This window comes from Silene latifolia, chromosome 1 (genome assembly GCF_048544455.1).
Source record: "Silene latifolia isolate original U9 population chromosome 1, ASM4854445v1, whole genome shotgun sequence".
NCBI classification, from domain to species: domain Eukaryota; kingdom Viridiplantae; phylum Streptophyta; class Magnoliopsida; order Caryophyllales; family Caryophyllaceae; genus Silene; species Silene latifolia.
This window is the reverse complement of record NC_133526.1, coordinates 170,631,965-170,647,931: the sequence shown is the minus strand read 5'-3', so window position 1 is coordinate 170,647,931 and position 15,967 is coordinate 170,631,965. Positions and strand designations below refer to the sequence as shown.

Genomic DNA, 15,967 nt, shown 5'->3' with positions numbered 1-15,967 from the left:
TTTTATGTACAAGGTGTTTTTCTGTGAGGCGGATCTGTAAGATCGTCTGATGGCCGGTCTGAGGAGATCATTAAGACCGGCCGGTGGCGCAGGGGAGACGGTGGTGGATGGTGGCTAATGGGCGGCGGTGATTGGATGGTGGAAGTTAGAGTGAGAATATTGAGAGAAAAAAAAAAGAATCGGGATGAATGAAAGGGATGAATGAAAAGAGGGGTATAATGGTCATTTATGTCCATAAAAGAGTAAAATCCGTCCATGAATGAGCACCACCCTTTTAGTATTGGTATAAGAGTACTAACTTCTATTAGGAGTCTTGATTTAAAAAAAAAAAATATGAAAAGTTGTAGATGGATACGTATGCAAAACCATACATTGATTCCTAGCCCAACTCAATTACTACTACTGTTAAAAAAAACATGTTAAAAGTTGGAGTCTTACCTAACCAAATGTGTTTGGTGTGATGGTTGCTCACCTCATCCTTTAACCATGAGGTCAGAGGTTCGATCCCTGCCAATGGGAATGGAGCAAACTCTTTGGCCAGCCGTTTAACTCTTCGTGAGAGCACGCGCGGCGAGGGGATTATACACTGTTGTCGACGGTGGACACCCCGGTTTACACCAAAAAAAAAAAGTTGGAGTCTTCCCCTAGTGTTTAGATAAAAGTTAATTTTACAAATACCATCGCAAATATAATAACGTATATTTTATCTTTTAGTAGAAGTTATTTAGCATTATTTATATATTTATTAATTTGAGGTATTTTGCTAATGTTGGAGACTCTGTAAAAGCTCGAAAAAAGCTTCCTTTATTAATATAGATAGATATATAGATTAACCACATGTTCAAAATTAAAATTTGCTAATTAATTATTTTACTATTAATGAAAATCAAAATTATTGATTAGATTTTAATCTTAAAATTCTTGATTATTAAAAAACATGTTCAAATGTTTTATTTATTTATTTTGGCGAAAAATGTTCCTTATATGAGAATTGTTAATGATGTTATAATGAAAAGTTATATGACCAATTTTTTGTTTATACTAAAAATTGGTTCACATTCTCATTGAATATGTAAATATTATAATTAATTATTTAAGAAATATATTTATAATAGTTTTTATAATAGAAAACAATAGGTTTTAGTTAAAAAAAATGGTCTTATAATAAAATATAAAGTTACATGAATACAAATGTTATCACATAAGTGACACTAATAAAATTCGTCTTATCATAGTATTACAAAATATTAAAGCCCGCAAATTTGTAATGTCGCACTAAAGGGTTTATAGTTTCCGTTATTTATCCATCCATAAAACGCATCGGAGACACTTTCCGTCGAGAAGCAGCTCAAATGCTTCATTGACATCTTCAATCTTCATCTCATGTGTTACAAATTCATCTAACTGTAATTTCTGATCACAGAAAAAAAACAAGTAAAAAATCAATTCCCTTAATTTGACAAGGCGTATTTAATTACAATGACCTTTTCCACGCAACTCTATGCATTACGAATATGTAAATGTAAGACCGTGACTCTGTATGTGATCGAGTGCAGTGTGACAATTGAACATATGTGTAATGTGTGACTACAATTTTACACATTATTTGCATATGTTAGCTAACTGAGATGGGTTAAGTTACGAGAGATAGTATATTCATAATAATCTGGGTTCAAATTCCATCATATATTATTCGACCTTATGTGAATGTATTCGTCGCAAATAATTTGAAGAGGACACGAAAATGCAAATTAACAACGAGTGATAAGGGGAAAATTAATAATGTACCTTGTCTAAGTACCAGTTGACAAGAGTTGGAACATCAGATTTGGCCTTGAGGCCTCCAAATAAGGACCCTGTCAAAGTTTTTCCATTGTGTAGCACGTCGTGACAGTTTAATTTTATCTCCGACTTTGGGTTATCAACGCCTACAACCACCGTCTTCCCCCATCCCTGCGTTTGTACAATGGTAGTAACTGTTAATCCTACCATGACAATTGAGGACTTTGTTTAAGAGCATATTAATATGTAGAGTTAGAAATCAGGTGATTTGCGGCGGTTTTGGGTCTTGTAAGCTTAAAATTCAATCCAATAGGGTCGAGTAGGTCCAATTCGGATCAATTGTTTGATAGGGAAGGGTTTATGTCGATAATTCATGTTGAGTAAGAATTAAATACCATGTCAATTTCATTCGAATTAATATTAAGCCCTATAATATTTTGGTGTCAATGTCACGGGTCACCTTGGGCTAGGTTTGTCAAGTGATAATCGAGTTGTATATGGTTTGCAATCAGGCCAGGTGAAGTCAGTGGGTTTCACTTCACCATATTTTTGAGTTCTATCGGGTTTGGTCTAAAAAACGGGTGAGTTTCTTAGGTCGGATCTAACAGCTCCACAAGCAGGAAGATTTTATTAGTGAAAGAGAGACAGACCTTTCGACAGCAAGCATAGGCGTCTTGCATCAAAGACGACCTGCCTACACACTCAAAGCAGTAATCTGCTCCTCCTCCTGTCATTTCATTAATAACCTGTGTTGGGTTCCTTATGTTGATGATAACATGCCCATTTGATTTGTGCTATCTTAGTTTACCTTTTCAGGACTAATGATGTAATCAAGCTTGGATTAAGAAGTGTTGAAGTTGTTACTAATCCCATTGTAATTAGTCGTGTGTCATCTAATGTACAAGTGAGAAAGTAGAGTATAGCAGAGTAATAGAAACGGTCCAGGATATCTGTTGCTTTAACAAGTAAACAGCTGAGTGGATCTTGCCACAACTCGTAGAAACTTGAAGATCCTTTTTATCTTTCAAAAGCTTTCACGTGATTCTTCTTTCAAAGATAAATATCAGATTTTTATTAAGGAGGTAGTATTCTTTAAAGAGTGGTTTGAATTATTCAAAATGTTTCCTCTTTATGCAAATTCAATCCTTTGGTTTTTAAGAAAACAAAAATTGCTTTTTGCCATTTTGGTACTAACTTGTCATCATGTGACTTGTCTCACATCCTTTGTTTTTCTGAAAAAGCATGAGCATTTAAGGTTGTCTTTCAAACCTTCTTTCTCTATTCTTACATTTGCAAAAGACTCCTTTTTGGTGCAAGTTATTAGGTGGTTGCAAATGGTCTTCACATGTGAGGTCTTTGACCCCTCAAAACCCTAGCAACCCCCTTCACTCACCTCCTCTATATAAACCGTGCTCCCTCTTCATTAAATCCCCAAGACTTTTCTGATTTAATTCTTCCATATTTGCAAAGTATTTTTAAAGCTTAAAAATCGTGTTTCATTTGCAAAATCTTTTTAAAAGTCTTCAAGTGTCTTTCAGTTTCTACAGTCGTGGCTACTGTTGCTTCTCTATACTAAACTCTCTTGCTTAAAAGTGTTGATCTTGTAAAAGTTGTCCACCTCTATTCTTTGTTAAGAATGTGTTAGTGGAAACTTGATCCTTTACATTTTAAGTGTGTTAGAAGAGTTTAGGACGGAGTAGTCTTTTACTCTTGACAACCGGAGTAGGTTGTGAGTTGGCAATCGGAGTAGATTGCGAGTTAGCTTGTCATAGAACGGAGTAGTTCTTGTACTAGCTTTGCAACCGGAGTAGGTTGGCGTCTTTTATTACAAGGGTCTTTTAGTTGTCGGAGTAGATCACTAAAGGAAAGTAATAAAAAGGTAGATTGGACGTAGGCACTTTAGTATTTGCCGAACCAATTCAAAAACTTGTGTTCATTGCTTATCTCTTTAATTCCGCTGCTTTCTTTGTTTGTTTGTTTCGTTTTGCTTAAACTTAGAAGCAACAGTTCATCATACTGTCGTATTTGGCCTGCAGTAATACTCTACAAACTGAGACAAATAGATACAGTCAGAACGATTGTTGCTTTCATACTTCAAGAACATTCATCGTGATACTTGTTCAATCTTTCAATATTATTCAAAGTATCATCTAATCTCTTTTGTTTACTTAACTTACTTTAATCCAATAAAGTTGAAGTTAAAATTTTTAAAAGAGTACCTAATTCACCCCCTCCCCCTCTTAGGTACTTGAATCCATAAACTCATCAATTGGTATCAGAGCCTCGTGCTCTTGATCGAGGCTAACCGCCTTAGAGTTTGATTCGTGGGTAATGGATTCCGAGAAACACTCCAAGATCCCGGTCTTTACCGGTTCGAATTTTGGATGGTGGAAACTCAAAATGGAACATTACATCAAAAGTATCGATTATCAATGTTGGAACATCATCCAAAATGGACCTCTTGCCATTGAGGAAACCGATATTCTTAACGGTTTCACCAAGACAAAAGAGGAAAGAAATTACAATGAGAACGACTTCAAGCTTGCCGAAAAGAATTCCAAAGCAATGTCGATTCTTCAACGTTGTGTTGGTGAGGGGGAAGTTAGTCGAATCTCCGGGTGTCCTACGGCAAAATCCATTTGGGATTCCCTTGTACTTGCATATGAAGGGACGTCCCAAGTAAGAAAACACCGTATTGACCTTCTCATGCAACAATATGAAATGTTTAGAATGTCAAAGGACGAGTCTTTAAATAATTTTTCTTCTCGCTTTTCTTGTATAATTAATGAGCTTCAAAGTCTAGGAAGGAATTTCGAGTCCGAGGACATCATTCGAAAAATCCTTCGTAGTCTAACCCCTAAATGGCAACCTAAAGTCACCGCCATAGAGGAAGCTAAAGATTTGTCAACCCTATCTCTTCATGAACTAATGGGATCACTAATGGCTCACGAGTTCAATCTCGATAAGCATTCTAGTGAGTCATCAAAGGGAAAGAGTCTCGCCCTCACATCTTCTCCAAGTGATGAAGAAGATGAGGAGGAAGACGAGTTTGCTATGTTCACAAGAAACTTAGCCGGATTGATAAATGGACAAGGTAACAAAAAGTTCACTAATAATTACTCGAAAAAACGCTTTCCTAAGAGACGACCTACTTCCACCGTGGGATGCTTTAAATGTGGTGATAAAACTCATCAAATTAAAGAATGTCCCAAGTGGGAGGAAATCAAATCTAAGGAAAGAAGAGAAAAGGTTAAAAAAGACTATAAACATAAAGTCATGAGTGCTATATGGGGAATGTCCGACTCCGAGGAAGATGAGGAACTCATCGAGGAGGATCTTGAGGCTAAAATGTGTCTTGCAAATCATGGTAAAGAAAAAGTCTCAAAAACCTCAAAACTTGAACACTTAAGATGCCTCATGGCTAACCCCGACGATTCCGACTCCGATTCCGACAACGAGGGCTTGGTGAGAGGCGGCCGCAATTGGTACTTGGATAGTGGATGCTCTCGTCACATGACGGGTGATAGAAGCCAATTCCTCTCACTTAAAGCGTATGATGGTGGCACGGTAAGGTTTGGTGACAACAAGAAAGGTGAAGTAATTGGTATTGGAAAAGTTGGTAAGTCATCCTTACTTTGTGTCGACAATGTGCGGCTTGTCAAAGGTTTGAAACATAATCTCCTTAGTATATCTCAACTTTGTGATAAGGGTAATGTTGTTGAATTTCATGCTAATGTGTGTCGAATTTTTGATGCCACTACCAATGAACTAATACTCGAAGGAAGACGTGTCAAAGATGTTTACTTAACTAATTTGAACTCTCTATCCGGTCACACCATGTCTTGCATGAGTGTAATGAACAATGATCCTTGGTTATGGCATAAAAGGTTTGGTCATGTTAGTACAAAAACTCTTAATACCCTTAAAAGACTTGATTTGGTTGAAGGTATTCCTAATATAAAATTTGAAATTGATAAAGTATGTGATGAATGTGCTAGAGGTAAACATGTTAAAAGTTCCTTCAAATCCAAAAGAATTATGAGTACATCTCAACCTTTGCAACTTTTACATATCGACTTGTGTGGACCAATGAGAACTAGAAGTAGAGGTGGTAGTCGTTATGTGTGTGTCATTGTTGATGATTACTCTAGGTTTGTTTGGGCACTCTTCCTAAGCTCTAAGGATGAGACATTTGATGAGTTTCTAATTTGGTTAAAGAAGATTCAAAATAAACTTGGTTTAAAACTTGTTTCAATGAGAACCGATCATGGAACCGAATTCGAAAACTCATCATTTGGTGCTTATTGTGATGACAATGGTGTAGACCATAACTTCTCGGCTCCTAGAACCCCACAACAAAATGGTGTGGTTGAAAGGATGAATAGAACCCTTGAAGGAATGGCTAGAACAATGTTATTAACTAGCAAGTTGCCTAAGAACTTTTGGGCCGAAGCGGTAAATACCGCTTGCTACATTTATAATCGTGTCATGATAAGGAGTATCTTAAATAAAACCCCTTATGAATCATTGCGTGGAAGAAAACCCAACATTTCATATTTTAGATGTTTTGGAAGCAAATGTTTTGTTCACAACAATGGTAAAAACAATTTGGGTAAGTTCGATCCACGTAGTGATGAAGGAGTATTTATTGGGTACTCCGATCATAGCAAGGCCTATAAAGTTTACAATAAACGAACCTTGTTAATTGAAGAAAGCATCCATGTCATTTTTGATGAATCTAGTGTGCTTGGACAGGTACAAAACATGGATGATGATGATGAGGATGAGGATGATGAATTTGAGATTGGTCTTGTTCGAAAAGACTTCGTGTTCACGGATGAAGAAGCTCCCAAAGACCGAATTGCAACAGACACGAGAGACTGTCACCTTCAAAGGAGAGCAAAGAACTCGGGGGAACACGGAGTACTTCTGATTCCTCTCTGGAAGCAACAGACCCAACAACTGTTGCTTCTACCTCCAGAACTGAAGAAAACCAAAACAGTGAGGATGAAGAACCTTCCAGGCCAATAGCAACAGTCACTGAGACTGATGCAGCTGAGGGGGAACAAGAAACTATTGTTCCAAAGAAGTGGAAACATCAAAGCTCTCATCCACTTACTAATCTCACAAGTGATCTCAACTCGGGAATTCGAACAAGATCATCCGTCAACAAACTCGCTCACCTCAATGAGTATTGTGCCCATAATGCATTCCTTTCTCAAATTGAGCCTTCAAATGTAACAGTCGCCTTGACTGATGCAGATTGGGTGCTTGCCATGCAAGATGAGCTCAATCAATTCAAAAGAAATGAGGTATGGCACTTAGTCCCTAGACCGCCTAATCGTACCGTCATTGGTACTAGGTGGGTCTTTCGCAACAAGCTTGATGACTCGGGAGAAATCGTAAGGAACAAGGCTAGACTAGTGGTGCAAGGTTATAACCAACAAGAGGGTATTGATTACGATGAAACCTATGCACCGGTAGCTAGACTTGAGGCCATACGATTGCTTATAGCTTTTGCGGCTCACAAAGGCATTAAACTCTTCCAAATGGATGTCAAAACCGCTTTCTTAAATGGATATTTGGAAGAAGATGTCTTTGTAGAGCAACCACCGGGCTTTGAGAACAATGATTTGCCTAACCATGTTTTCAAATTAGACAAAGCTCTTTATGGTTTAAAACAAGCACCAAGATGTTGGTATGATAGATTGTCTAAATTTCTTATTGAAAATGGTTTTAAAAGAGGCTCCGTTGACAAAACATTGTTCTTGAAGCAACAACGACGAACCGTTGGTTGTACAAGTATATGTTGATGACATTATATTTGGTGCAACAAATGAACTCCTTTACTTATATTTTTCGAACTAATGAAATCGGAGTTTGAAATGAGCATGATGGGTGAGCTAGGATTCTTCCTTGGGCTCCAAATTAAGCAATCAAAGGATGGAATCATGATCCATCAACAAAAGTACATCAAAGAAATGCTTAAGAAATTTGGGATGACAAATGGTAAGCCTCATGATACACCTATGGTAGCCGGGTCCAAATTGGACAAAGATGAACTCGGTAAGAATGTTAGTGATAAGGTGTATAGAGGTATGATAGGCTCACTTCTTTACTTGACCGCAAGTCGTCCCGACATTCTCTTTAGTGTATGCTTATGTGCTAGGTTCCAAGCAAATCCGAAAGAATCACATTTCAAAGCCGTTAAACGAATTCTTCGGTATTTGATTGGAACCCAAAATCTTTACTTGTGGTACCCTTTACATTGTCCTTTTGATCTTATAGGTTATTCGGATGCGGACTATGCGGGGTGCACGATTGATAGAAAGAGTACCTCCGGAATTGCAACGTTCTTGGGTCCTTGCTTGACTTCTTGGGCCTCAAAGAAACAAAATACGGTAGCTCTTTCTACGGCCGAAAGTGAGTACGTTAGCGCGGCACATTGTTGTTCTCAACTCCTTTGGGTAAAACAACAACTCTTGGATTTTGGTATTATTTTTGACTCCATTCCTTTAATGTGTGATAATACGAGTGCAATAAATATTTCCAAAAATCCTATTCAACACTCTAAAACCAAGCATATTGATATTCGTCACCATTTTATTCGTGATCATGTGGAAAAAGGACATGTTAAACTTATCTTTTGCAAGACCGAAAATCAAATTGCCGATATTTTTACTAAACCACTTGCAAGAGAACATTTTGAGAAATTTAGATTAGAAATTGGGTTAATTAATAGCATGTGATTTTTTGTGTGAATTTTACACAATTCCTTAATTGATTAAATTAAATTTGGATATATGTTATTAAGTGTTCTAAGTGCATTGAATTCATAATTAGACCAAAAATTGACACCGTATTTGTGAGTCGGTAATCACTCAACCTCATATCTAAATTTACGTTTATTGTATGCTACCTTGCGTTTTTATTTCGAGTAATTAAACTTGTCTAGTTGGGCCAACCACCTCTCTTGTCACATTTAATGGGCCATTAACTTCTAAAACTAAAACCTACACCTACCCGTCCAATCCGCCTAAACCCACTAACCTTTCCATTTCCCAAATCCATTAACTCCATAGCTATCCTACCCTTAATCCACAATGGTAAAAACCTCCTTTAACACACCCATACCCATCAAACCCACAAAAGTTACCTCACCACCTGTCACATCCAACCCACCGACATCAACTACACCAACAATGACCTCAACCAAAACCTCATACGCATTCCCTCCTCAAACATCAAACACGACTCCATCACCTTCGACAAACCCAGATCCACCTAGCCCTCAACCATCACCAAAACCCACTAACCCTCCATCATCCGACGACATACCCATCGCCTCAATGGTAGGACGGCGCACGCGAGGTGTTCGAAAGAAGAGCTCCACTGTTCCGAGCTCCTCCTCTGAACCAGTGACGGTATTGGTTGAAGATGTTGAAGATGAAACCGAATTTGATCTGAATGAAAACCCATCAAAGTCCGGCGAGTCTGACCCGACTCCGGCGAAAAAGAACAACAAGAGAAAAGAAAAAGCCTCCTCCTCTCAATTACCCCCAATTTCAGAAACTTTCGAGCAAAGCAATGTTGATAACCCGATTGTTGATACCCCAATTGAAAATCCAAATGAACCCCCTCAGAAAAAATCGAAACCTTCAAAGAAAAAGCTTGTCTACCTTGCTCCCTCAGATCCGGTGTCCCTTATCTCGAAATGGGACTTGGCCGTGGTTTGGGATCAACTTGAGAGTATTGATCTCCCTACTTCAATTTACAAAAACTGTGAGAGGTTAATGAACATCAAAGCTATTCACTCCCCTCGGGTTTACACTCAAACGTGGTTTGACCCGCCTGCCTTTCACTCAGTCCGAGATATGGTTTTAGCTCAAGGTTGGGAAAAACTGTTGGAAATGCGAGAGCCGGTGTTTGTTAGTGAGGTGATTCAATTCTTTGCTACGGTACGGATTGATAAATCTGGTGAAACTCTTACGGCCAAGGTGAACGGTAAGTCCCTTAAACTGTCTCAATCTGATTTCGCTACCGCCCTTGGTATTCCCGTTGGAGGTTATGACAAACTCCCCTCCGAAACTTGGGTGGCTTTGTCTTATGCCTCACCTCTTAGCATTGCTCAAACCGTTTGTCCCAAAACTGTTTCCCCCGGACCCGTGAGCAACACCCAAATCCCACCTCCTCTTCGAATCATTTTTAACATGTTGTGTCGCTCAATTTATCCTTCGGGTGATAGAGGAAAGCTCACCATAGCCCAACAATACTTAATCTATCATATTGCTACCCATAAGAAGGTGAACCTAATTGGTTTGATGTTTAAAAGATTTCACCTTATTTCAACCAAGTTTCGTCGACCTTCTTCTAGTATAATTTACCTCCCCTATGGCATGTGGTTATCGGTTGTGCTCAAGGCACAAGGGGTGTTGGTAAACACTAGCTTGGGTTCGTTGGATATGTGTGATGTGATGAGTGATGGGCAAATGGGAAAGATGTTGATCAAAATTGAGAATGATGAGCCGATTTCGTGAAAATTAAAAAAGACCCTAAGTTGGGTCATCAAGTCAAGTGAATGCGGGTGGTATGAGGGAAGTACTCAATGCCGTGGCAGAGTTAGGTGCGTGGCTTAAGGAAGATGCTCGTAAGAAGGACTTGGCCATCTCGGCCCTTGCCTCCACAATGGATCTCATCCGTGGAGAGGTGGACATCATTTCCACTCTTGTGTCAACAAAAGAAGTCGGTGATGATCATGTGGATGATGACCCGTTGGGTAGTGGCTCGGATGGTGAACAAGCCTCCTCCCCTTAGCCTTCCTCCTTCCTCTCGGCCCTTTTAACCTTTTACCCGTATCCCCTCATTTTGTTCCACCTTGGTTGTGCCTTTCTAAGACTATGTTTTATTGCTTGTTATTTTGAACAATTGGTGGTGTACTTTAAACTCTATTTAGCTTTGTTGAACTTTGATTAACTTATGCTTAATCCTTGTTGATGTTGACCTTGTTACCTTGTCACACCTACATGTGTCTTTTTGTGTTTTCTTATGACTATTTGCACTCTAATGCTTGTGACATCCCTATCCTTTTGATGATGTCAAGAGGGGGAAAAGGTAAACTCATGCTCTAAATCTCCTTGCTTATTGATTAAACTAATGGCTTGTCTAACCTTCTTAGCTTGATTCTTGTTTGAGGCAACGTAAACTTGTCTTGATAGTTTGATTCTAGTTTTTGCCCTTGGTAAGGTAATATTGTCCCTTCTCTATCATTGGATCTTGCTTGTTAAAAATCTTGAATCAAGGTGCTTAAAATTGCTTATACATTCGTTTGGGGCTTGTCATCATCAAAGGGGGAATTTGTTGGGTTCCTTATGTTGATGATAACATGCCCATTTGATTTGTGCTATCTTAGTTTACCTTTTCAGGACTAATGATGTAATCAAGCTTGGATTAAGAAGTGTTGAAGTTGTTACTAATCCCATTGTAATTAGTCGTGTGTCATCTAATGTACAAGTGAGAAAGTAGAGTATAGCGAGTAATAGAAACGGTCCGGATGATCGTTGCTTTAACAAGTAAACAAATTTGAGTGGATCTTGCCACAACTCGTAGAAACTTGAAGATCCTTTTTATCTTTCAAAAGCTTTCACGTGATTCTTCTTTCAAAGATAAATATCAGATTTTTATTAAGGAGGTAGTATTCTTTAAAGAGTGGTTTGAATTATTCAAAATGTTTCCTCTTTATGCAAATTCAATCCTTTGGTTTTTAAGAAAACAAAAATTGCTTTTTGCCATTTTGGTACTAACTTGTCATCATGTGACTTGTCTCACATCCTTTGTTTTTCTGAAAAAGCATGAGCATTTAAGGTTGTCTTTCAAACCTTCTTTCTCTATTCTTACATTTGCAAAAGACTCCTTTTTGGTGCAAGTTATTAGGTGGTTGCAAATGGTCTTCACATGTGAGGTCTTTGACCCCTCAAAACCCTAGCAACCCCCTTCACTCACCTCCTCTATATAAACCGTGCTCCCTCTTCATTAAATCCCCAAGACTTTTCTGATTTAATTCTTCCATATTTGCAAAGTATTTTTAAAGCTTAAAAATCGTGTTTCATTTGCAAAATCTTTTAAAAGTCTTCAAGTGTCTTTCGGTTTCTACGATCGTACTATCACTGTTGCTTCTCTATACTAAACTCTCTTGCTTAAAAGTGTTGATCTTGTAAAAGTTGTCCACCTCTATTCTTTGTTAAGAATGTGTTAGTGGAAACTTGATCCTTTACATTTTAAGTGTGTTAGAAGAGTTTAGGACGGAGTAGTCTTTTACTCTTGACAACCTAGTAGGTTGTGAGTTGGCAATCGGAGTAGATTGCGAGTTAGCTTGTCATAGAACGGAGTAGTTCTTGTACTAGCTTTGCAACCGGAGTAGGTTGGCGTCTTTTATTACAAGGGTCTTTTAGTTGTCGGAGTAGATCACTAAAGGAAAGTAATAAAAAGGTAGATTGGACGTAGGCACTTTAGTATTTGCCGAACCAATTCAAAAACTTGTGTTCATTGCTTATCTCTTTAATTCCGCTGCTTTCTTTGTTTGTTTGTTTCGTTTTGCTTAAACTTAGAATAATTCATCATCATACCGTCGTATTTGGCCCTGCAGAATAATACTCTACAAACCGAGACAAATAGATACAGTCAGAACGATTGTTGCTTTCATACTTCAGCAAACATTCATCGTGATACTTGTTCAATCTTTCAATATTATTCAAAGTATCATCTAATCTCTTTTGTTTACTTAACTTACTTTAATCCAATAAAGTTGAAGTTAAAATTTTTAAAAGAGTACCTAATTCACCCCCTCCCCCTCTTAGGTACTTGAATCCATAAACTCATCAACCTGCATCAATTTTTAACACAAAAAATCTCATGAAAAAACAATACTACCAACAGAAGAAAATGAGGACATCTGTGGACAACTGGAAACAGACAGGTGCGTGAAAGGAAAGATCAAGACCTCACTGACTGATTTACTCCCTGTGTCTTGTGGGTTCACAAAGTCAGTAACGCCGAACTTTTTTCCTGCAGAAAGCACAATTATGAGACGTCATACTATCGGAACCATGATTTGATTAGAAATCAAACTTGCTGGTAGTCTAACTTTAAACACTGGTCATCTATATCTGAGAGTGTTTTCCGAATACAGCTTACCTGATTCGAATTTGGCAGGATTTAAATCAATGCCAATGATTCTGTTAGCTCCGCACAGTCTTGCACCCTCAGCGACCTTTGCATCAGAAAAAGACAGCCCAACCAGACGCATCAAATCATATCCTTCCATTGTGAAAGATTACATTACAGTCTTAATTATTACTTAGAGTAAGACGCATACCGCTAATCCAATGACTCCTAAGCCAAATATAGCAACTGTTGATCCTGCTTCGACTTGAGCTGTTTTCCAAGCAGCACCAACTCCTGCACATCTCTTTCTCGCTTTCAGAAACATGCTCATTTACTAGAAAAAACTTGTTTGTTTAATTATATTACTCCTATACAATTAAATAGACCAGTCTCACATGTGAGATCGTCTTATACCAGAAAAGAAAGCAAAAAGTACCAGTGGAAAGTCCGCAACTAAGAAGACAAGCTCTATCAGATGGAATAGCAGGGTTAATCTTGACAACATGAGCAACATCCACAACTGTATACTGGCTGAAACTCGAGACATGTAAACAATGGTACAAGGCTTCCCCTTTGGTATCTGTGAATCTACTTGTCTCATCTCTTGGCATATATGGTGACAGCTTAAATGGCAGTGTTTCGCATTGATTGCTTTTCGTAGACTTGCAATCGATACATTCCCTACAGTTGGCCAATAACACTGGCACTACGAAATCTCCTTCTTCAAACTCATTAACGTCCTCTCCTATGCTCTCCACAATACTGTAACAATATCAAGCATCAGAATTTGCTGGATTAAATTATGTTAGTTATTCAATAGATATTAGGCCGCAAGTCAAATTTCTGCTAGAAGTGTTCTAGATTAGAGGTGGCAATTATTGATCCGACTAGTAAGATTATTTCTGTATTATCATGCATTATTTGATTTGTTTCATATTCTACTTTGTATTGTGAATAACTGAATATTATTTCTCATTTTAAATTGTGTTCATAAACTGTCTCAAAATTATTTGTGGATTATTCTCATTTTAAGTCAGTTATATGTGATAGACTGATAGACGGCCCTATAAAAAAGTTGATGTTTGGTATAGACTCCTAAAATTCGGATATTAGAAATTTCACATTTCAATGTCTATTGATCTGTATAAGACCTAAATAAATAAATAGTCGCATTACAATAGAGAGGAGGGGGATTCGAAGAACAATATCTCCGTTTTAACCATTCGGTGTCTAAAAGTATTGGTACAACTATTAATAAAAACTTAACTAACCTAAAATTCGAAACATGGATTACTAAACAATGGGCCAAATAGGACACAATTGCTTAAACATATGTGTAGTCATTCATCCTAAAAATTAAAACCACTATTCAAAAGTATTGGTACAACTATTAATATTGCTTAAACCACTATTAAAATAGGACACAATTGATTACTATTAATATTGCTTAAACCACTATTAAACCACTATTCAAATTCTCAATTTAAACGTGTTTTATTTATTTATAGTGACAGTCACGAAAAAATTTCAACATGACAAATGACGAAAGCTTTAGAAGTTTCATTTTTTCAGCGGGCGAGCGCGCTCCTGTAGCTCCTCCACTATTTTACTTATCAACTTTTTTTTGGTAAATACACGCATAACTATAGGTAACAAACATAATGTCCACAGTAGGTAAAAGCATTACCCTGCAGCCTCATGACCCAAGATTCTTGGAAAGTATCCAGGTGGTTCCTACAATAGAGCATTAAACAAAGCAATAATACGTTACTATGTTACCACGATCCGTATAAATTTTAAAATAGACGTGACACAGTCACACGGGTTATAAAATTTGCAATGGTTTTCAAAAATTTAACATTATCAAATTCTTTTTAGACAATATGGAATTATGGATGCATGTGTAGTGTTATGTTGACGATTGATCATAGGATGATGGTGCTAATTCGATATTCAATGGAAGTTCCTATCGTAAGACACATATACGGGTCATATAGATGTATTATTGTCACGACATACAAAAGATAATAGAAAAACAAAAGGTAAACAATTAATTGAACCCGAGAAATTAAATATCGTCTACCTTCCATTTCCATAAGGTAAGATCACTATGACAAAGAGAAGTGCAAATGATCTTAATACGAACTTCGTGTGCCTTAGGTGGAGCAACCACCACTTCTTCAATCACCAATGGTTTTCCGGCCTCCCTTGCTACCGCGGCTGCACCGTTTCATATACCATCAACTCATCAAGCATCAAATGGTCAAAACGATGAGTTTGAACACCGAAAAAATCACATAATAACAAAATAAGGTTGATAAACATATTACCTTTGCAATGAATGGGTTTCCCTACTGAAGTCATATTCTTGGGAAATTCTTAGACATGATCTTCAAAGTCTACTACTCTTAATTTATAACTTAATAGCCGGAGAATTTTATGCCAATCACCTGTGGCCCACAAATTAATATCAACCGGGCGTTTAATGTTCTTTTGGGTCCGGTTTTGAAGCCAAAAAGGAGGCCCTTTACAAGAAATAAAAACTAGGTTGAAATCATTTATTTTTCGCTGTAAAAAGGGAGTTACAAAGATGAATATTATGTTTACGGGGTTTGAAGCCAGGTCATATAAGTATTAGTATTACGAAGTATATTAAAACACAAGTTACTTGCGTGTGACGTGTCAGGTCAAGTTTTTTATTCATGTGTCGCTTCTGTGATTGACTTTGAGAAAATTATCAAAAGGCTACGCATACACATGGTGTACAAATTTTTTAAACACAAACCAATAGCTACGTAACACGTGACAAACCATAGTGAGCTAGGTTAGATTAATTTAGGGTTAGATTAGTCATTTTGCATATATAGTTAACTAATTTATGGTTAGTTTTTTTTTTTCTTATTTCATTTATTTTATTTCCATTTAGATTTAGTCAATTACTTAAAAATAGAATTATTTATTATTCAATTACATCAATTTCTGCAAAATCTAATTATCATATTCAATTACACATTTGACTAACTTT

The 15,967-nt window shown here is 37.3% G+C and overlaps 1 protein-coding gene across 1 annotated transcript; it reads right to left on the bottom strand.

Moving 5' to 3' along the window:
- Positions 1 to 1,240: 1,240 nt before the first annotated feature.
- LOC141611503 (alcohol dehydrogenase-like 7) lies at positions 1,241 to 15,372 on the bottom strand. Its single transcript, XM_074430057.1, has 10 exons — positions 15,273 to 15,372; positions 15,026 to 15,162; positions 14,630 to 14,676; positions 13,379 to 13,704; positions 13,154 to 13,236; positions 12,973 to 13,048; positions 12,779 to 12,843; positions 2,433 to 2,528; positions 1,789 to 1,953; positions 1,241 to 1,413 (listed from the first exon to the last, which is right to left on the bottom strand). The coding sequence occupies exons 1-10, from the start codon at positions 15,304 to 15,306 to the stop codon at positions 1,297 to 1,299; spliced, it is 1,146 nt and encodes a 381-aa protein (XP_074286158.1). The 5' UTR covers positions 15,307 to 15,372; the 3' UTR covers positions 1,241 to 1,296.
- Positions 15,373 to 15,967: the final 595 nt, after the last annotated feature.

Excerpts from the sequence above, each read along its gene's own strand:
- LOC141611503 (XM_074430057.1), bottom strand. The coding sequence starts at position 15,306 with ATGACTTCAGTAGGGAAACCCATTCATTGCAAAG. Across the intron at positions 14,677-15,025 it reads TTACCTTATGGAAATGGAAG|GAACCACCTGGATACTTTCC; the intron begins GTAGACGATATT and ends GCTCTATTGTAG. Across the intron at positions 12,844-12,972 it reads TCCTGCCAAATTCGAATCAG|GAAAAAAGTTCGGCGTTACT; the intron begins GTAAGCTGTATT and ends TGCTTTCTGCAG.